This window comes from Hyperoodon ampullatus (assembly GCF_949752795.1).
Source record: "Hyperoodon ampullatus genome assembly, chromosome: 5".
NCBI lineage: Eukaryota > Metazoa > Chordata > Mammalia > Artiodactyla > Ziphiidae > Hyperoodon > Hyperoodon ampullatus.
In genome coordinates this window covers 34187953-34211065 of record NC_136918.1, presented here as the reverse complement: position 1 = coordinate 34211065, position 23113 = coordinate 34187953, and the positions used below count along the sequence as shown (strand labels likewise).

General features: G+C 36.2%; 1 protein-coding gene across 2 annotated transcripts in view; it reads left to right on the top strand.

Annotated features, from left to right (window-relative positions):
* Nucleotides 1–23113, top strand: part of LMLN (leishmanolysin like peptidase) — a gene marked incomplete at both ends in the record, with an annotated part of 75638 nt that overhangs the window by 18892 nt on the left and 33633 nt on the right. For both annotated transcript variants that reach the window (XM_079704931.1, XM_079704932.1), the window contains 9 exons: nucleotides 2561–2658; nucleotides 3291–3321; nucleotides 4537–4619; nucleotides 5115–5238; nucleotides 8330–8508; nucleotides 12581–12686; nucleotides 16535–16629; nucleotides 20641–20758; nucleotides 22000–22107. In XM_079704931.1, coding sequence (XP_079561057.1) covers nucleotides 2561–2658; nucleotides 3291–3321; nucleotides 4537–4619; nucleotides 5115–5238; nucleotides 8330–8508; nucleotides 12581–12686; nucleotides 16535–16629; nucleotides 20641–20758; nucleotides 22000–22107 — 942 coding nt within the window. The remainder of the gene's footprint in view (nucleotides 1–2560; nucleotides 2659–3290; nucleotides 3322–4536; nucleotides 4620–5114; nucleotides 5239–8329; nucleotides 8509–12580; nucleotides 12687–16534; nucleotides 16630–20640; nucleotides 20759–21999; nucleotides 22108–23113) is intronic.

Sequence of the window (23113 nt, the reverse complement as noted above, 5' to 3'; positions counted from 1 at the left end):
TCTCATTGCGGTGGCTTCTCTTGTCATGGAGCATGGGCTCTAGGCACATGGGCTTCAGTAGTTGTGGCATGTGGGTTCAGTAGTTGTGGCTTGCGGGCTCTAGAGTGTAGGCTCAGTAGTTGTGGCACATGGGCTTAGTTGCTCTGCAGCATGTGGGATCTTCCTGGACCAGGGCTCGAACCTGTGTCCCCTGCATTGGCAGGCAGATTCTTAACCACTGCACCACCAGGGAAGCCCTTAAAGACTATTTTTTAAAAGCAGTTTTAGATTCACTGCAAAATTGTGAAGAAGGTACAGAGATTTCCCAAATACTCTGTTCCTCCTCACATGCATAGGCTCCCCTATTATCAACATCCCCAACCAGAGTGGTACTTTTGTTATAATTGATGAAACTATATTGACATATCATAGTCACCCAAAGTCCATAGTTTACATTAGGATTTACTCTTCGTGTTGTACATTCTACGGGTTTGGAAAAATGTATAACGACATGTAGCCATCATTACGGTATCATACAGGGTAGTTCCACTGCCCTCAAAATCCTCTGTGCTCTGTCTATTAATCCCTCACCCCTCCATCCCTGGCAAACACTGATCTTTTTACTGTGTCCATAGTTTTGCCTTTTCCAGAATGTCATATAGTTGGAATCATATAGTATGTAACCTTTTCAGATTGACTTATTTCACTTACTGATATGCATTTAAGGTTCCTCCATGTCTTTTCCTGGCTTAATAGCTCATCTTTTTAGCTCTGAATAATATTCCATTGTCTGGATGTACCATTGTTTATTTATCCACTCACCTCTTGAAGAACATCTTGGCTGCTTCTAAGTCGTAGCAATTATGAATAAAGCTGCTATAAACATCCATGAACAGGTTTTTGTTTGGATATAAGTTTTTAACTCATTTGTGTAAGTACCAAAGAGCATGATTGCTGAGTGGTTATGGTAAAAGAATGTTTAGTTTTGTAAGAAACTACCAAACTGTCTTCCAAAGTAGCTGTACATTTTGCATTCCCACCAGCAATGAATGAGAGTTCTGTTGCTCCACATCCTTGGCAGCATTTGGTATAGTATGTGTTCCAGATTTTGGCCATTCTAATAGGTGTATAGTGATATTTTGTTGTTTTAATTTGCATTTCCCTGATGACATATAATGTGAAACGTCTCTTCGTATGTTTATTTGCCATCTATATACCTTCTTTGGTGAGGTATCTATTAAGGTTTTTGGCCCATGTATTACTTGGATTGTTTATTTTCTTTTTCTTTCTTTTGGCCGCGCTGGGCATGGCATGTGGGATCTTAGTTCCCCGAAAAGGGATCGAACCTGGGCCCTCTGCATTGGAAGCGCAGAGTCTTAACCACTGGACCGCCAGGGAAGTCTCTCATTTTCTTACTGTTGAGTTTTTTTTGTTTGTTTGTTTGTTTTTGTTTTGTTTTGTTTGCGGTATGCGGGCCTCTCACTGTTGTGGCCTCTCCCGTTGCGGAGCACAGGCTCTGGACGCGCAGGCCCAGCGGCCATGGCTCACGGGCCTAGCCGCTCCTAGGCATGTGGGATCCTCCCGGACCGGGGCACGAACCCGTGTCCCCTGCATCGGCAGGCGGACTCTCAACCACTGCACCACCAGGGAAGCCCCCTTACTGTTGAGTTTTAAGAGTTCTTTGTATATTTTGGGTAATAGTCCTTTATCAGATTTGTCTTTTGCAAATATTTTCTCCCAGTCTGTGGCTTGTCTTCTTATTCTCTTGATGTTAACCTTCATTGAGCAGAAGTTTTTAATTTTAATAAAGTTGAAATTATCAGTTATTTCATTCATAGATCATACCTTTAGTGTTAATATCTAAAAAGTCATCACTATATCCAAGGACATCTGGTTTTTCTCCTATGGTATCTTCTAAGAGTTTTACATAGTTTTGTGTTTTACATTTTAGGTCTATAGTCCATTTTGAGTTAATTTTTATGAAAGATGTAAGGTCTGTCTCCAGACTCATTTTTTTTTCCCATGTGAATATCCAGTTGTTCCAGCACCATTTGTTGAAAAGACCATCTTTGTTCCATTGTATTGCCTTTTGCCTTTTTTCCTTTGTCAAAGATCGGTTGAATGTATTTATGTAGGCCTATTTCTGGGCTCTCTATTCTGTTCCATTGGTCTATTTGTTTCTTCTTTTGCCAGTACCACACTGTCTTGATAATGTAACTTTATAGTAAATCTTGAAGTCAGGTAGTGTCAGTCCTCCAACTTTGTTTTTTTCTTCAACATTTTGTTGGCTATTCTTGGTCTTTTGCCATCTATATAAACTTTGGAATTAGTTTGTTGATATGTACAACATAACTTGCTGGGATTTTGATTGGGATTCCATTGAATCTATAGATGAAGTTGGGAAGAACTGACATCTTGATAATATTGAGTCTTCCTATCCATGACATGAACTGTCTCTCAGTTTATTTAGTTCTTATATTTTTTCTGGGTATTACACTTGAAATTTAGTTTACTAATTTTAAGTTGGGACCTCAGTTAGCTAATCTATACATTTTTTTCAAATCTGTTCCTTTTCTTTCAGGTCATAAATAAGGTCCATCTTAAGGCAAATCATGTTGTAAAGAGAGATGTTAATGAACATTTAAGAATCAAGACTGTCTACGATAAAAGTATTGAAGAGTAAGTACACCATTATTTGTCATCTTTTTTATTAAGAATCAAACTATTGAAAATATTTTCATCTGTTACCTGGAGTTCCGTAAATGGAACTAGATGCTAATGTACCCTCAAAATGGAATTAAGCTAAATATGCTTTTTAGTTTAGAAAGATGAAGGCCATGGGATATGATTTAAATCTATACATCATGAATAATTTAAACACACCAGTGTATATCTACTTATGTGGTCAATAACAGACCTGGAAGGCACTTAAGTACTTGGAGGAACAATAAGACAAAATACTAATATATACAATAATAAGAACATTTACAAAATTATTAACCAGAGAGATGATATAGCCTAATTTTTAATTTAGAGTAAGAGGGTGTCCAGAAAAGAGATAAATTATGAATCTGTAGTAGTTTATGAAGAGCTATTGGGAGTAGCTGATGTCTTGCCCTATCTTTAACTTCCCAAATGAATGAGACAGTATGTGATCAACTCTTAAATGCTCATTGAGATTTAGAGGGACTGATATGGCATGCTTCCACAAAGCATTCCTTGGGACTCCTGCCAGTTGTATTCTGAACAAAAATGAGATAGTGGTTTGCCCTCAGCATGGCAATCTTTATGTTTTATGTCATTATTTTCAGGTTGCTCCCTGAGAAAAGACACCTTGTAAAGGTATGTAATAAATACTCATAGCTTGAATTGGGCACTGAAAATGGTGCATTTTATTGTATGTAAATTTTACTTCAGTAATGAAAAACATACACATGACTATTTTGTGAATGACTGAATAAAAGGTGTTGGTAGTGAATGTATTTCTCATTATCACCAAGGTGTTTTTGTGATGCACTCACCAAAACTTTGTTCATATTTGATATTAAGTTAGTCTTCTCATTTTATAATTTGATATTAAATCATTCTCTTATTTTTTACTTGTCCTCTTAAGTTTTAGGGGAGCAGAGCATGCTTCGGATAGGATGAAAAAGACAATGTTTTAAAAACATTGAGAACACTATTCTCTTGGTGGAAATGCTCATTCTCCTGAAGGTTAATTGGCCTGATAGTATGAAATGCCAAGGTCATTTATAGAGGTGCTAGCCTCATAAGTTTTTTTTTTTTTTTTTTTTTTTTTTTTTTTTTTTTTTAAATTTTATTTATTTATTTATGGCTGTGTTGGGTCTTCGTTTCTGTGTGAGGGCTTTCTCCAGTTGCGGCAAGTGGGGGCCACTCTTCATCGCGGTGCGCGGGGCCTCTCAATATCGTGGCCTCACTTGTTGCGGAGCACTGGCTCCAGACGCGCAGGCTCAGTAATTGTGGTGCACGGGCTCAGTTGCTCCGCGGTATGTGGGATCTTCCCAGACCAGGGCTCGAACCCGTGTCCCCTGCATTGGCAGGCAGATTCTCAAGGACTGCGCCACCAGGGAAGCCCCTCATAAGTTTTTTAACTGTTACAGAGGCACACACACACATTAAGCCAATTCATTATGGGCCACAGAAATGGGTGAGGCTAAAGTAGGTCTTCTAAATATAAGATTTTCTTAACATAAACTACCTTCATATTGGAATAATCTAAATCAGTCTCAAATTTAAAGTAAGATTAATAGTTGTGATTTATGTTTTATAATATTCTATTTAAATGGGGTAGGGAAGGAACTTTCTGCTGTTCTTTCCTCCAAACTAAACTAGTAAATGAGGAAATTCCTTTGCTCCTAGACTCAATCTTTCCCCAGCCCTAGTCACATAACCTTTGGCTAGTACCTATATTCCAGAATTATAAGGCTTTTTCCTTCTTTCCCCTTAGTCATTAATATCCTATGCTTACTTGTTTTAAATATAGTTTATCTTTTAGCTGTAATTCTGACTGGGTTTTTTTTTCCAATTTTTATTTAGACCAAACTTTTTCCACAAGCTGTTTCTTATTTAGAGAAGACTTTTCAGGTTCGTAGACCTGCGGGCACCATATTACTTAGTAGGTATGTCACATTACACACAGGTCATTTTCTTCAGTTGTTTAGTACTCTGCCCTCCCCATTCTGTCAGTATGGCAAATTGTGAGATTTATACTGGAGTATTTTATTATGCTGGTTCCTGGAGACCAAACTGTAAGATATTTAAAAAGAATAAAAGAGCATCTGTTGAGTAATCATTCTTTCCCCGATTTTCCATTATGAGGTGACCCACTGGATCTTTTCCTTGGGTACAGTTGTACCCTTTTTCCCATATCCCCTTTCTTCCTCCTTCATGTGTACAGTATTGGCTTTTGAAGTATTTGAGTGTTTGAAAACCCAGATCAGAAGGATTTGCCATGGAACCAAAATTCTTTCTTAGACTACTTTTCTAACTAAAATAGTAACTATTATAAATGAACTAAATATAGCAGCTACTAGTTTTTTACAATGTTTTAACTGCTGTGAACTCATCTTTATTTTTTTTTTGTAATTAAACTTTGATGTACAAATGAACTGAAGACAGTGTGCAACAAACCAATACCAATACCTACGGAAGGAAAATGATCACCATAGATGCTGTACTGAGGAATGTGCAGAGCATACCAAATGTGGCCCCATTGTAGTGCCTGAGGAGCACCTCCAGGTATTTCACCCTGCTCTTAGCAATGTTCTTATTATTCAGGATAAACTTATGACAGATTTTCAATCTGTGATTGTCACTAAGAAGATTTTACAGACTGAAGTTCAAAAGCTTCATTCTCTACCAAAAGTAATCACAGTTAGGTGTGCTGATTTTATTGTTTCATTGGTTTTCAAGTGAATTTAATTATTTTTTTCTTTTTTCAATTTATCTCTGGGGCTGCTGAATCATTCCTGCTTAGGACTTTATCTTTGCCCTCCAAAACATCTTTTAGCAGCTATATACCTCAGAATTTTTAAATTTATTTATTTTATTTATTTTTGGCTGTGCTGGGTCTTCATTGCTGTGCGCGGGCTTTCTCTAGCTGCAGCAAGCAGGGGCTACTCTTTGTTGCAGTGCGCCGGCTTCTCATTGCAGTGGTTTCTCTTGTTGCGGAGCACGGGCTCTAGGCACACGGGCTTCAGTAGCTGTGGCGCACGGGCTTAGTTGCTCCGTGGCATGTGGGATCTTCCCAGACCAGGCCTGGAACCCGTGTCCCCTGCGTTGGCAGGCAGACTCTCAACCACTGCGCCACCAGGGAAGCCCTACCTCAGAATTTTTAAAGGGCAATTTAACATTATCTCTTCAAATAAAAATAATGTGTATGCTTTAACCCAACCTGGAAATGCATTCCATAAAAATACTTATAACTGTGTAATATATGTTCAAGGATATTCTTTGCAAAACTATAAATATGCCTATATTAATATTAGTTAAGTTATGGCATAACCAAATAATGGAGCACTACACAGCTGTTAAAGAATGAAGCAGAAGGACTCCCCTGGTGGTCCAGCAGGTAAGACTCTGTGCTCCCAATGCAGGGGGCCCAGGTTCAATCCCTGGTTGGGGAACTAGATCCCATATGCATGCCACAACTAAGAGTCTGCATGCCACAACTAAGATCCGGTGCAGACAAAATAAATGAACAATATTAAAAAAAAAAAGGGGGCTTCCCTGGTGGCGCAGCGGTTGAGGGTCTGCCTGCCGATGCAGGGGACACGGGTTCGTGCCCCGGTCTGGGAGGATCCCACATGCCGCGGAGCAACTGGGCCCGTGAGCCAAAATTACTGAGCCTGCGCGTCTGGAGCCTGTGCTCCGCAACAAGAGAGGCCGCGATAGTGAGAGGCCCACGCACCGCGATGAAGAGTGGCCCCCGCTCTCCACAACTGGAGAAAGCCCTCGCACAGAAACGAAGACCCAACACAGCCAAAAATAAATAAATAGATAAAGCAAACTGTCAACAAGTAAAAATAAACACTATTATATTTAAAAAAATAATTGGAAGTAATTTTAATATCAAATCAATGTTAAATGTAGACATATTTAAAAAAAAAAAAAATGAACGAAATAGATCTTTATATACTGATTTGGAAAGATAGTTAAGCTTTTAAATGGAAAAAAAAAGTTGTAAATCAGTATGGGTAGTTAGCCTATTTCATTTAAAAATTAAAAATTATCGGTTATTCAGCTTTCAATAAAGCTGAAATAAAAGCATAAAAAATAAAAATAAGAAGTGTATACACACATATAAAAAATTATGAAGTAATCTGGAGGTATACATATATTAAAAAATCCGGAGACATTAAAATTTTAATGGTTTTCATTGAGTTGGATTATGAGGGTCTTTTATTTGGTAACTTATACATTTTTGTAATGTTCTGATTTTTCATATTAAGCATCTATTATTTGTATCAGAAAAAATATAAAAAGTTTAAATGCGTAAACCAGAAAGCCAATTTATTTATACCTATATTTTGGAAAATATGATTATTGCTTTAGCTGCTTTTCTCTATTGAGCTGTGTTCTCTCATTACTTTTAGAAAATGAATACATTATTAAACATTGACTTTGTAAGCAAAATTAAGCATATAGTTGAAGTTTACTTTATAATTTTTTTCTCAGAGTATTTGAAGCTCACTAAAGGCTTTTAGAACCCTGTATATTGGCACTAATACAGCTAACTTACTCAGCTTCCATTTCTTTTATCAAATTTCTTGAAAGCATAGAGGGTTTTGGGAACATGTTTAAAAATTAAAACAACCTGTTAATTACATATTTATCTCTTTTCCTAAGACATTTAGAGATATTTCCTAGACATTTTAAGGCACATTTCTTTGCTTTTTTTCTAAGGTATTTTGGTTTTTAATTCTTTTGGCTTTTTCAAATTCTGCTTTCTACTTATCTTCTTGGGGGTCCTGATTTTTTTTTTTTTAAATAAATGAGAGATCATGTGAAAGAATGCTATTAAATCACAGCTTTTCTTAATATCAACTATTAATAGATTAAAGTAATTGAATTTTAAAATTATAAATACGTGTATTAGAGAAGCAAGAGTAAACAATGTAATGAAATGAGAATTTCTGTCTTTTCTCTCTCTACAAGCATCATTTATGCCTTAAAAATAACACCATTTACTGATTTTCCTATTTATAATTTGGAGATTATGATTGTTTAGGAACTTTGATAGAAGAAGTTCTCTAAAAAATGTATGTTAAAAGGGCAAAGTTTGCTTAGAAAACTAGAAACAAAGGTAATATTACAAGATGACTTTAACTTTTTACCTTATATACTTTTGTATTATCTGAATTTTTAACAAGATACATGAATTACTTATAATAGGAAAATACTTCCAGTAAATAAAGTTTTTTATTAATTAGTTTTGAAGTAACTATAGATTCACGGGAAATTGCTAAAAAAAATGTGTACAAGAAGGTCCCTTGTAATTTTCACCTAGTTTCAGGGTTTAATAAAACCTTTTCTATTGCTGTCTTTTTTGTACCCTGGTTGGATGCCCTTTATAAATAGCAATTGTTTGTTTTAATTAATATTATACATTTATGATTATAGTATATAAAGTAGAAATTTTAACAAAATAAATTTAAAATTAGAGTTAGGAATTGAGTAGAGAGAGGTATGGATTTTGATAAAAGCTGAAGGATAATAAATAAAAATTAAATCATACATATTTAGAGTCTGGATTCATTATAAATTAAAAGTCTTGATAGCTAACCTCATCTCTGGTCTGTTTTTCCGTTGTTGTCCCCCATGAGCATAGCAATGCAGAGTCTGCTGTGGGGGTAAGTGGCCCTGTGGAGCAGTGGGTGTGCCAGACCAAGAGGGAGTCCAGGATGCAGACTTTGTTCTTTATGTTGGTGCTCTGGCCACTGAGAGGTGCAGCCATGAAAACATCATCTCTTATGCAGCCTATTGTCAGCAGGAAGCAAAAATGGACAGGTAAACTTTCCCCTGAGACTTATTTCCCAATAAGATCTAAAATAAGAACTCAAACCATATTCTAAGTGTTGAGAGTAAAAGAAGCTTGCATTTGCCAGATTACCTCCAGTAGTAAGAAATGGCATACTGCCTGGATTGGGGTGTGGTGGGGGAACCAGGTTATACAACTGCTATGCATATGTTAATATAAGTACCAATTCCAAAGGAAGTCTGCTGTCAATAGAACTTTCTTTGAAAGTGATGACACCTCTCTAAGGAAACAATTTGAACTTTAATTTTACACTTCTGTGCTAAACTGTAAGATGTTCAAAATAACTGTTCATCTAATTGTCATATAATTATGTCGTTCACTTAGCTTAATTGTCTCTAAAAAATTTAGAGTCCCGGAACTTCCCTGGCAGTCCAGTGGTTAAGTCTCCGCACTTCCACTGCAGGAGGAGCCAGTTCAGTCCCCGGTTGGACTAAGATCCCACATGCTGCTTGGCCAAAAAAAAAAAAAGAGTCCTCTTTTTTATTTAAAAAATATTTCAAAAAATTTTTCTCAGTGAAGCAGCCTTTAAATAAACTTGTTATGCATACAGAAGATTGCCTGTTACACACCAGACAAATCAGTTAAAGGCAGTAGAAACTGGTATGTCTCAGTATAGTTTGTATGTGACGTTCTCAAATTTAGGAGAGTTAATGTGACCACATTCAGTGGTCCAGTGAATGTAAGGACCGTTGCTGAGTTCCTGAACATTCATCTACCTATCAAAATACTAGCTGACTTTAAAGAGCTGTTTCACTTCTATTGATATCTAATTAATTTAAGGAAAAAATGAAATTATTAGTAGGACCAAGTAGCCAATACAAAGGAAACACTAATATATGCTTCAGAGTTATACTGTCAATACTGAAGGTGGTAAGGAGGTCAAAATCAGCATCATGGATTATGAAAGCAGTCTGTTAGCATGTTACTATGTAATTGTTGATCCATGAAATAAACTCAAAAATCTTTAGCTTCTGAATGTTGAGAATGCATCGAGTCAAATATTTAATATATTACTGACGAAGGAAGTGCTATATGGTTTTGCAGATGTATATGTACTATTGTTTAGTAAAAAGAATATATGTATTTAATAGATTGTTCCTTTTTTCCTGAGAAGCGGTCATTAAATTTATGATATTTTATAATTACTGGTGTCTCAATATCAAGGAAATATGGTATTTGAAGTGCTAAATGAATGACAAGTTACTTGATAAAATGAGATACTTCTTAAAGTAGATGCCTTTGAGAAATACACCTTCATAATAGCAGTGCTGCAAAATCATGGCTCTTTATCTTAATTTGACCTAAACCATATGGATGGTGCACACACACAATCTCATTTTTAATATACTGTTGAGTGTCAGAAGAACATTGCAAAACAGTGTACATAATACGATTTCATACTTGTTTTAAAAATCTGCGTATGGACTTGAATGTGCTAAGGTAAAAGTCAAAAATAATTAGGATTACCAGCTATCCTAGTTTTCTCGGGAGTACCCTTGGTTTAGCCCTAAGAGTCCCATATCCTGGGAAATCCCTGACCTAGGCAAACCAGGATGGCTGGTCACTCTAAAAAATAAAGCACCCCAATTGTTGATAGCAGTTACCTGTGATAGTGGAATTTAGTGGTGGTAGTTTGTAAAATAGGGAATTTTTACTTTTTTCTTCATACATTTCTATATGTTTAGATATATAGCTTTTTCCAATGAGCTTTTATTACTTTTTTAAACAAAAGACATGTTAAAGTGAACCTTATGTATTAGGAACAGAATGGCTTCCCTGGGGAAGTAGGGAGAGGGATATAAAATCCCATGTTGAGATGGGTCTAGATTAGTTCAGCTCCTTTCAGCGTCTGATAATACTGAAAGTACTTAAAGTATCTAATTGTCTTTTGGGGAGAGAATCCAACATGGGAGTTATCACATAGATGAGAATCCCATAGCCCAGAGATGCATCTCACTTTCATTTCACTGCTATTATGTTTCTTTAAGACACTTGAACATTTGGTTCACTTTAGGTATGAATGACTAGCTGAAAGAATAAATGTTCCTCGTGTCAGTGAATCTGAAGCTACTCATGTATGTATTCTCATACCTGGGGAAAATATTTGTTTCTTATTAGGAGAATGTTGATGTTAGAAGACCAATATCTTAAGTTGTTCTTTTTGAATCTTTTTGATAGAAGTGAAACTTTCCTTCAAAACTGCTATATTGCGTTAATTCATTCCATAAATATTTGAGCGCTTAATATGTTGCCAGCAGACTAGGTGAACAAAATAGACACTTGTACCTGTCTCATGGAACTTACAAATTACAGAGGGAGTCAGATATTAGTTAAATACTGATACAAATAGACATGTGACTTCAAATATGATAAATACTTTGTAGAAAAAGACAGGGTGTTGCAACATAAAAGAGAACAAAAGGGGGAAACATAATTTAGATCAACTGAGCAAAAAAGGCCTCTTTGAAAAAGTGAAACTTTAGATATAACCTGAAAATCGATAGGCTTCAGCCAAATAAAGAGCTAGAGAAAGAGCTTATGTTAGGAAAATGCTGTGTCTACCTGTTGCTGTTAGAAGCCACTCCAGTGGAAACTGTGTTTGAGAATGAGAACTTCAGGGGATGCATTGGAGGGAGAAGTAGACAGGGCTGTTTCATTCTAAATGCAGTAGGAAGTCCCTGACAGGGTTTAAGCCTGATAGTGACGTTTATTTTATATCTTAGAGGTCACCGTGGCAATATTTTGGTGAGTGAATTATACTCATACTTTTCTAAGTGTAAGTCTGTTGTTTTCAAGTATGAAGAAAGTGCACTGTATGTTTTTTTTAACTAAGGCAAATGTTACTCTGTAAATAGGCCATCACCATTTGGGGAGGCCTGTGGTATTTCTATGGTAAAATGTTGAGGTAGTGTTGGGAGAAATACCTTGGGGTTCCTTACTGTTTGTCACAGCTTTTGAAAGGCAGGTGGGTGCATGGTGAAACTGATTGAATTACTGTGGGTCCTTGTGAGCTCTTGGACTCTCAAGTTCTAGGCTCAGAAAGAGATATAGAATTCTGTAGATTCTGGAAGGTATAGAATACTGTATGAAAGAAGATAATAAGAAGATAAAAAACTTTATGTTGGGCTTCCCTGGTGGCAGTGGTTAAGAATCCGCCTGCCAATGCAGGGGACATGGGTTCGAGCCCTGGTCTGGGAAGATCCCACATGCCACAGAGCGACTAAACCCGTGCGCCACAACTACTGAGCCTGTGCTCTAGAGCCGGTGTGCCACAACTACTGAAGCCCGCGCACCTAGAGCCCGTGCTCTGCAACGAGAAGCCACCGCAGTGAGAAGCCCACGCACCGCAGCGAAGAGTGACCCCCGCTCACCACACTAGAAGAAAGCCCATGCGCAGCAACAAAGACCCAACACAGCCAAAAATAAATTACTTAAATAAATAAATTTTTAAAAAAATTTTATGTTAATGAAGGCATTATTGGGACAGGAGACGGGATAGTGAAATGGGAATCAGAAGGTTCAGCAACTTGCAGCAACCTGAATGATTTGCTTATTGTCCTATTTTGTACCTACTTTTCCTCTCTACCTACTTGTCTGTCCCTGTGCCTATATATATAGTGAAATGCTGAAGTCAGAAATGAATTTTGCAAGTACAATAGTGTTATAATTTAAATTTTTTAGTTCATTCCCTTTTTTGGTACATATTGACATACTTTACAAATTCACACTGAAGTATAATTAACTGACTCTATCCTCTTGAGGGAACAGGTGTTGATTAGCCATGTCATAGGAAAACACAGGTATATGTCTTGAAAGTAAAAGATAGTGAAAGCTAGATGTTATGTTATAAAATGACATTTGATATTTCACAGAGATTTTTCTGACCTTGATCAGTTTTTGATAGAAAAATATAGGTTAATAAGATAGATAAAAAGATAGGTTAATAAGATAGATAGAAAAAGATAGGTTAATACAATATGTATTAATAAGTATAATACATATTGTCCTGGAATATTAAAATTTTAATGTCTGTTTTAACAGGCCGATTGCAGGATATGCTAACCTGTGTCCAAATATGATCTCTACCCAGCCTCAGGAGTTTTTTGGGATGCTGTCTACAGTGAAACATGAGATTATTCATGCCCTGGTAAATTTTGCTGTTAACTATTGTTCTCTCCTTCATGCCTTGATTTTCTGATTATACTCTCATTTTGATGTATATGTTAAAGTTTAAGATTTTGTGGCTTCTTAGATCGTGTTCAGTAAAACCTAGTTGATTAGGCCTCTGCCAGTAGACAATTTTTAATGATTAGGAAAGCAGCTCGGTTGAGTTATACTACCTAAAATAATGAAACAAGTAAATCCATTGGGCAAATAGGAGTTTTGAAAAAATGATTAAGCTTCTTAAGAAAAAACTTAGTAATTAAAAAAAATTCACTTTCATCTAAAATGATAGCTGATATGCTAATTATATATCTTTCTTATCTCTTACAGAGATCTCATTTCTAAAAGTGTTCTTGGTCTATTTAGACTTTCTGAATTTTATGTATACTAACTGATTCAGAACTTTGCTTTTCCCCAATTGGTCCAGAGTAGTAAACTTTTACGGTATGTCTGGGGAATTAAATAAAGTTGCCTAAAACCTAGGAAATGTCCTTCTGATGTCATTCATGTGTTTAGAAAATAAATGGGAGTAAAATGCAGTGATTAAGAGAGAGAATGGGACTTCCCTGGTGGTACAGTGGTTAAGAATCTGCCTGCCAGTGCAGGGGACACAGGTTCAATCCCTGGTCTGGGAAGATCCCACATGCCACGGAGCAACTAAGCCTGTGCACCACAACTACTGAGCCTGTGCCCTAGAGCCCGCGAGCCACAACTACTGAAGCCCACATGCCTAGAGCAGGTGCTGTGCAGCAAGATAAGCCACTGCAATGAGAAGCCTGCACACCCCAAAGAAGAGTAGCCCCTGCTCACTGCAACTAGAGAAAGCCCCCATGTAGCAACGAAGACCCAATGCAGCCAAAAATAAATAAATAAATTTATAAAAAACAAAAATTAAAAAAAAATGGTAGCACCCACTATAGAGTACATTATTTAAAAAAAGAGAGAGGGAGAGAATGGATCACACAGATCTAGGTGTGAATCTCCTTAGCTTTACTGCTAAAAATCTTTGGGATCTATTACAAATTATTTGGCCTTTGTAAGCCTCTGTTTCATCTATAAAATGAATATAGTAGTACATACTACAATGGATTTTTTTCTTGAAGATTAAATAAGACGAAACATAAATGGCTTAGCACCATGCTCTACATAGTAAGGTATAATAAAATTAGTGGCTATCATTTATTAGTCTTATTTTGTAAGCTATTATGTATGACCTCAGTCTTTAAATCAGCAAATACCTTGGATAATTCAGTGAAACTCTAGTGTATCCAGATAGCACTTCTGTTCAGGAGATTCTAAAATGAATCATCTCTTTTCCTTTTATTAAAAAAGTAAGTCAAACCTGCTATTGTGATGAAAGACGAGCATCATTCTAAGTAACATTTTAAGCTTTAAGCTCCAAAAACAATAGATAATTGATGTTGAGAGAACCAGAAAAAAACGGCAGGTTTTAAGTCTAGTATATAAGTGAACATGAATGCAGAGGTCCCAGACATGAGGTAAATTAGGTTATGAACAGGCAGGTCACAAAAGAAAAGGTCCAATTGGCCAAGAAGTATATGAGAACATATTCAGATTTACTTTAGCAATCAGGGAATCTCAAATTAAAGTCAGACATCATTGAATATAAAAACATGTGTGAGAGTTACTATGTACATTGACTTTAAGGTAGTGATTACCTCTGGGAAAAGTGGGAAGAGAAAGGGTGAAGGTAATGGGCCTTCAATGATATTTATTCTGCAGTGTTTTATTTCTTAAAAAAAAAGTCTGAAGAAAATGTGGCAAAACTAATATCTTAAATCCTCTTAAAGAGTATATATAAGTTTCTATTAGATTTTTAAACTTCTTTGTGTATTTGAATTATTTAAAAAATTGTAAAAACCTAGGAAATTTAAAATACTAGTTTGTCTCAAAAACCATCCTGGAGGATGCTAAGAATTAAATGTTTAACAAATACACTTATTCCCTATAAAGTTATATATGCTGTAGCTATCAAATACAGTCATTCCTGGTTCTTTCAATACCAGGTAAGCCTTCTGAAATGTGAGTGCTTAGAAAAATTTTCAAATTGATATTGTGGAAAAAAATGTGTATTTAGAATATTATGAAAGATGAGGCACAGCGTACTATTTTAAGCTTTATATAACCTCAGTGAATTGTATATTAAAAACTGTTTAGATTTTCTTACCTGACTCCATTAAATGTTCTTTGCATCTTCAGAGATTAAAAAAGAAGAAATGTAGGAATAAAAGAATACTCTGGATTCCATTAATCATTTTGGCAAGCCTTGAATGACACAGGCCACGGTTATGTAAGCAAAGACATTTGCCAAAGAAATTGATTAATTAAGTGATCATTTGTGATTGTTAGTTATTTGGATATAAACTATAGCACAGTCTCAATGTATAAAACATAGTTAAGGGCTTCCCTGGTGGCGCAGTGGTTGAGAGTCCGCCTGCCGGTGCAGGGGACATGGGTTCGTGCCCCGGTGCGGGAAGATCCCACATGCCGTGGAGCGGCTGGGCCCGTGAGCCATGGTCGCTGAGCCTGCGCGTCCAGAGCCTGTGCTCTGCAACGGGAGAGGCCACAACAGTGAGAGGCCCGCATACCGCAAACAAAACAAAACAAAACAAACATACTTAAATTAGTAGTTACAAAAGCACTTTGTTTTAGTTATTAGGTTAGGAAAGAAAGTAAGAAAAGAAATCTCACTAATGAAATAGGAGATATCAAATGTCAGTATTTTTTTTTTTTTGCCCATTTTCTCATCTTATTTGGGAGAGGGGGTAAAGAATGGGAATTTGAACACCTTTACGTGAAGTAGCTACTATCTTATTAAAATTGAAGACTTCTTAAAAATACTGTCTAAGGGCTTCCCTGGTGGCGCAGTGGTTGAGAATCTGCCTGCCAATGCAGCGGACACGGGTTCAAGCCCTGGTCTGGGAAGATCCCACATGCCACGGAGCAACTGCGCCCGTGAGCCACAACTACTGAGCCTGTGAGTCTGGAGTCTGTGCTCCGCAACAAGAGAGGCTGCGGCCCGCGCACCGCGATGAGGAGTGGCTCCCGCTTGCCGCAACTAGAGAAAGCCCTCGTACAGAAACGAAAACCCCACACAGCCAAAAATAAATAAATAAATTAAAAAAAAAAAAAAAAAAAAAAAAAAAAAAAATACTGTCTAAAAATGTGATTATAAACACACAAATTCACATTGTAAAAAACTTTTAGAAATACAGATGATTTTACACATTACTCTACCACCAAAAGAACCACAGCTAACATTTCGATATATGTTTCCAGTCTTTTTTCTGAAGTATACACCCCCCCACATAAACACACGTTTATAGTCTTTTTTATTTTAGATATAGTTATATATTAAATATGGACTTTGGTATCAAAGACTGAATTTTTATGAGTGATCTTACGAGCATACCCCCCTGCTCTAAACTGTATTGTTAATTGTTGTTAATAGTAACGTTCCCTGATTGCAATTGTAGAGTTTGTTAGTAAGTTCATGTGAAGAGGACCAACTATGATAAACACGTCTTTAAACAAATAAATGCATTGTCTATACCAACCAAAGAATGTCTTTGTTACTATGACTTTTGGTTTCTTCACTTAGAATTATCTCAAGTAATTGAAATTTAAAATTCATAATATGAAACACTTAATTTCAGTCCAATTCCAGTATATGGCAAGTTCCTGTAGAAGTATTGGCCTGACGCTTTTATGTGGTTGTATCAGTGTTCTCTTTTGATAGTGGCATGTTGTGATATCTATAATCAGATTTGATATTTTTCATTGTAAGACATTTTGAACTTTTTCTTACAGGGTTTCTCTGCTGGGCTATTTGCATTCTACCATGATAAAGATGGAAATCCTCTAACTTCAAGATTTGCAGATGGTCTCCCACCTTTTAACTATAGGTATTTTTGTTGTTGTTGTTCTTGTTCTTCTCTTTTAGGAGAGGGCTAAGACTAGAATCTGAGAATCATAGCATATTAAGTTCCATAAATAATAGTGGCTTTATGGCTAGCCTAAGAAGATTGTATGTCCTATCTTATTAAAACAAGATAGGATATAAGGGGTGGATGAATTGGGAGATTAGGATTGACATGTATACACTACCATGTGTAAAATAGCTAGCTAGTGGGAACCTGCTGTATAGCACAGGGAGCTTAGCTCAGTGCTCTGTGATGACCTAGATGGATGGGATGGGGGTGCAGGGTGGGAGGGAGGTCCAAGAGGGATGGGATATATGTATACACATAACTGATTCACTTTATTGTACAGCAGAAACTAACACAACATTATAAAACAATTATACTCCAATTAAAAAAAAAGAGTTCATTTAGCTTCACCTTTTCATTTTACAGATGAAACATTGAGATGGAGAAAACTTAAGTGACTTATCCAAAGAGCCAGGACTCTTTGCCAAGCAGAGCTCTTTTCCACCACTCTGTAGCTTGTATTACTTTATAGGAGAGTCAGGCCATGGGAAAATATGGGTTGGTTATAGTTTGGTTTTTTAATAATTATTGCCTGTACATGGCAGTATTTACATGTTAACTGGTATTTTATTTATCACATCATATTAACAGTGACCTAGAGGTTCAGGGCCTAAAAGAAATAATACCAAGAATTACTAAAAAAAAATTATCAAGAATTTTATATAGAATATCAGTCACAGAACTATAACCATTTGCATGCATTTATATAAAAAATAAATCTCTAAATTAAGAGCACATGTCCACAAAAAGACATGTAAATGAATGTTCATGGCAGTTTTATTATTAATAAACAAAAAATCGAAACCACCCAAAGGTCCATCAATAGAAGAATGGATAAATAAATCGTGATATATTCCTATAACCAAAAACTACAAGGCACTAAAAAGAACACATTACTGCTGCATGCAGTAAAGTATATGAATATCACAGTTACAAGGTTCAGTAAAAGAAGTCATAGTCCAGGGACTTTCCTGGTGGCGCGGTGGTTAAGAATCCACCTGCCAGTGCAGGGGACACGGGTTCGATCCCTGGTCTGGGAAGATCCCTCATGCTGCAGAGCAACTAAGCCAGTGTGCCACAACTACTGAGCCTGTGCTCTAAAGCCCGTGAGCCACAACTACTGAGCCCGTGTGCCACAACTACTGAAGCCTGCGCAACTAGAGCCCGTGCTGCACAGCAAGAGAAGCCACCGCAGTGAGAAGCCTGCGCACCACAATGATGAGTAGCCCTCACTCGCTGCAGCTGGAGAAAGCCCGTGCACAGCAACAAAGACCCAACGCAGCCAAAAAAAAAAAGTCATAGTTCAGTTGTATGGAGTTTAAAAACAGTCAATGATAAAAGACAGATTAGTAGTTTTACTTGAAGCCGCAGGCTATTAAATGCTATACAAGTTGAACAGATTGAGAAGGGGCGTAAGGAAACCTTCTCGGGGTGCTGACACTCTTCCATATCTTTATCAGAGTAGTGGTATATGGATGTAGAATACAAAATTAATTCTCACACGAAGATCTCCATTTAGGTAGCCAAAAGTAAATAAATATTAAAACAGATAGTACTTTATTCATCATAGTATTTTTTTAGAGTACATGTGAAGAAACAATTCTAATGTAGAAATACATGTTTTACTTCCTAGATTGTGTTCGTTTGGTGGTATGGGAGAAGTCTGGTCTTTCCTAAGAATTGTGGTCTTTATGGGAAACACATAAATAGTGAGATAGGCAACATCTACATAGTGATGTAGGTAAGGAGGAGAGAGATTCCTACACACAAGAACCATTGTTAAGCTGATAATTTGCAGTGCTTTCTTACATTCAGGATATTCCTCAAAAGCAGGAAATCTTACAGTATAAATGGACATAATAGAGTAATAAGAAATTCAGGTGTTAGACATAGAAAGAGTTGGATTTGGCCCTAACCTGTTTATTTGGAGAAACCATTTATCTTGAAATGTGAATGATGAAGAGGATATTGGAGTTATTAATGAGGTAAAAACTGATTCTTTTCTTGTTGGCTTTGTTCACTATTTATGTTTAAACATTGCCTTGCCACAGAAAAAGGAAAGGAATTAATAATCTTTCTAAGGCATGGGTAGATGAATAGATATATGATACAACAAATAAAAGTGTTAATTGTAGAATCTAAGTAATGGTTACTGGGTATACAGGTGTTCACCATATAATTCTTTGAATAAAAGTGTAAAATCTTGGGCTTCCCTGGTGGCGCAGTGGTTAAGAGTCCGTCTGCCGGTGCAGGGGACACGGGTTCGTGCCCCGGTCCGGGAGGATCCCACATGCCGCGGGGCGGCTGGGCCCGCAAGCCATGGCCGCTGAGCCTGCGCGTCCAGAGCCTGTGCTCCGCAAAGGGAGAGGCCACAGCAGTGAGAGGCCCGGGTACCGCTAAAAAAAAAAAAAAAAGTGTAAAATCTTCATAAAATAATGGTGGGAAAAAATAGCCTCTTTATATTCTGTCTTATTGGTGAGAATGAGAGATTCATAGGGTCAGTGGTAGAAGTAATCTAGGAAAAAGCCAGAAAAAAATGATATAGGTTATAGGGGGAAAAAAATTGATGTCCATTATAATTTTCTATAATAAATATAACACTTTTGTAGTAGTGCTTTTATTTGTGCAAGATAGATTCCCCAAAATGAGATTGTTTTCTCCCATTTAGTTATCTTTTTATTTGTCATATTTTTTCCCATACAGAAAAGTTTTAAAATTTTATATTATTAATCTTTTTTATTACTTAAGAAAATTTCTTCTGCCCTACAAAGATTATACAAATATTCTTCTAAATTTCTTCTGGTAAATTATTATTTGAATTTTTTATGTTCATAGCTTTAATCCATTTAGAATTTATTTTTGCTTCATGTATTTGGGGGTTCTTTTGTAAGGCACATACATGTTTATAATTGTTATGTCTTCTTGGTGGATTGACCCTTTCTTCATTATAAAATGTCTCTAGTAACAATTTTTGTCTTAAAGTCTATTTTGTCTGATGTTAGTATAACTGTTCCAGCTCTTTTTTGAGTCCTATTTTCATGGTACATGCTTTTAATCCTGTTACGTTCAACCTATTTGTATCCTTGACTCTGAACTGTGTCTCTTGTAGACATAGTTGGATCGTGTTTTTTTTTAATGCATTCTGCCAGTCAACCCCCTTCTGTTCCCTCTGGCTGCCAGATTGCTGGTTTTCACCATGACTGTGGCCTGTTGGTTTTCAAAGCTGCCACAAAGCTAGAGAGAGGGCATGGGAAAACGCCACAAAGCTCACTGTTCTTACTGAGATTCATCCATTTTTCTTAAAGAAGTGTTTCCTGGATTACTACAAGCCTTTGGTTAATTTCCAGAGTTCTGAAAAAGTTCATTTGGCCAATTTTGATACTTTCCCCATTGCTTTCATGAAGTTCAGAGGTCCTTACTCTGCCATTTTTACTGACATTTGTCAGGAATTTATTTCTGTATATGGGGTAAAATAGGGATTTAACTTTGTTTTTCCTAGTAGGATAACCAATTTTACAGCACAGTTATTAAGTAAATTATGCTTTCCCACTAAATTAAAATGTCACCTTTTGTTAAGTTTTGTTATGTACAGTACTAGGATATGTCTCTAGACGTGCTTTTGTTTTATCCAGTAAATTTGTTAAGAGGAAGTAATTCATTGTCATCTTAGCCAAAAAATTAGCTATTTGAATTTGAGCAAGTTACTTCATCTCTCTAAGCTTCTGTCTCTTTACCTGCAAAATAGTGATGATAATCTCATAAAGTTATTGAAAAGATTAAATTAGAAAATGCTATCAAGTCTTTGCTTGCACTTGTTTTATAGTAAGCTCAAATATTTTAATTTCATATTGATATTCATAAACACTTTTACACTTAAAGTGGTGGTGAACTTGCAAAAAGGACTGTCTTTTTATTCTTTAATTGCAGTCTTGGATTATATCAATGGAGTGATAAAGTAGTTCGAAAAGTGGAGAGATTGTGGGATATTCGAGATAATAAGAGAGTTCCTCACACTGTGTATCTTCTAGTAACACCTCGTGTTGTTGTGAGTATCACTGAACTTCATGTCTCATGAGCCATCTGCTCTTTTCGTTCATTATGGTCCCTTCTTTACTAATCATTATTGTTTAAGATCTAATGATGAAATTTCAAAGCCTGTAGTAGGAAACATAATATAAAGGCTGTACAGTGAAGCTACAGGCCAAGCACAATCTGAGGAAACAGAAATTTGGCCATAACTCTTATGGCTGCATTCTACCCACTGCTTTAAGTTGTGATACCAGTGCTCTGTTGTGATACCTCTTAGGGTCCCTGGTACTATATGCGTAATTGCTGGTCGTTTCATTTGGAGTCTGTTTTAGTCAGGGTTCTCCAGAAAAACAGAACCAACAAGATGTGTTGAGAGAGAAAGAGATAAAGAGATTTATTTTAAGTAATTGGCTGGTCCAAAATCTGATGAGGTAGGCTGGCAACCTGAAGACTCAGGGAAGAGTTGTCATTTGAGTCCAGAAGCAGTTTGAGTCCAGAAGCAGCTGGCAAAATTTCTTCTTGCTCAGGGGTAAAGTCAGCCTTTGTTCTATGAGGGCCTTCAACTGACTGGCCCATTTATGTTACAGAGAGTGATTGGCTTTACTTAAAGCCCACTAATTTAAATGTTAATCTCATCCAAAAACACCTTCACAGAAACATTCAGAATAATGTTTGATCAGCTATCTGTGGCCCAGCCAAGTTGACACATAAAATTAATCATCACACCCTCTTATTTAATGACAGAAACCTATTCTCCCTTCTCCCCCTTCCTTGACTACACACAGCTCCTTCTGACCTCTGAACTTTTGCACTGCTCTTGGGATATTTCCCATCCCTGGAAATCTCTAACTGAAGGACAGACGAAACCAAATGAACAAAATTGTTTTCTAATGAACAACTTATTTTTCTTACAAAAATTATATCCATAATAAGAGCAGTTTATACCTGCATTAAAATCATTGTTGACACAACAGTTGCAAATGACAATCATACCAGTCTATAACTTTTTTGAAATATATGACTTAAAGCCAAAATCTTCAAATAGAGGAAAAAATATTAAGAGAAACAGTAGTTCAATAGCAAAGAAAAGTGTGACAGTATCAAAATATTTAATTATATTAAAAACTATATTTTTAAAAGACCTTCTCACCAAACTAATTCTTTAATGACTACTTTATTATATCCAGTATGGTAAGGAGTTTGCCATTATGTTGTACTTTTGTAGGGTTTATTTACTTATTTTTTTCTGATTCTTAGGATGAAGCACGAAAACATTTTAACTGTCCAATTCTGGAGGGAATGGAACTTGAAAATCAAGGTGGTATGGGCACTGAGCTCAACCATTGGGAAAAGCGATTATTAGAGGTCAGTTTATTTTAGAATTTTACTAGGCATATTTTTTCTTTAATAAAAGAATTCGTACTCAACTTATTCAAACATATCATAGGTTATAAAGTAAAAAAATTTAAAAAGTCCCTTTCCCCTTTAGCTTTCCAGATCCACTTTCCAGATGTAATCACTATTTAAGTTTTTTAAATATCCTTCCAGAAATGTTAGATAGACAGATAGACAGACACACTGACACACAGTTTTTTTTTAAATAGGTTCATACATTTATGCAACATTTTTCATTTAACAATATATCTTAGACATCTTTCCAAGGCAGTATAAGTGCTTCTGCTATCATACAATGTATGCTTTCCTAAGGAACCTCTTTCTTCAAAATCGAACACTAAAAATAACGAGGCTTGTAAGAAACACAAATACCAGGTTATTAACAAAGGCAATAAGTCATAATAAAAGTACTAGCTCAGTCTGAAAAGACATCATATTTCCAATAAATAAACTCCTGTATTTACTCTAGCATTTCTTTACCTTAAACAATAGCAAAAGGCAATGGTAGATAGATGGGAGACTATAAATCTGAATATTGGGGACAAGAGTAAAATGTACAAAGGTAAGAGAACAATGCAACAAACACTTCGAAGACAAAGCCTCTGGCCATACTGAGCCAGTTGGAAGAAAATGGAGTGAATGACCATCATACACAGAACAGCATTCCTCTGTTGCTGTGTTCTGCTGTCTTAGTGTATTCTGGTTTTTTGTTTGTTTTTTAATTTTTATTTTATATTGGAACATAGTTGATTAACAATGTTGTATTAGTTTCAGGTGTACAGCAAAGTGATTAATTTAGCTGCTATTGCTCCATTGCACAAAACATTAAAATCCAGAGAGGAATCATTATGAACCAACATGATTCCGTCTTATACTGATGTCATTCCCTTATTTACTAGCCTCACATGAGCTCATTTACATTACAAAAATACATGCATTAGTAGAATAGACTGTATACATGGCTCTACGTATTTTT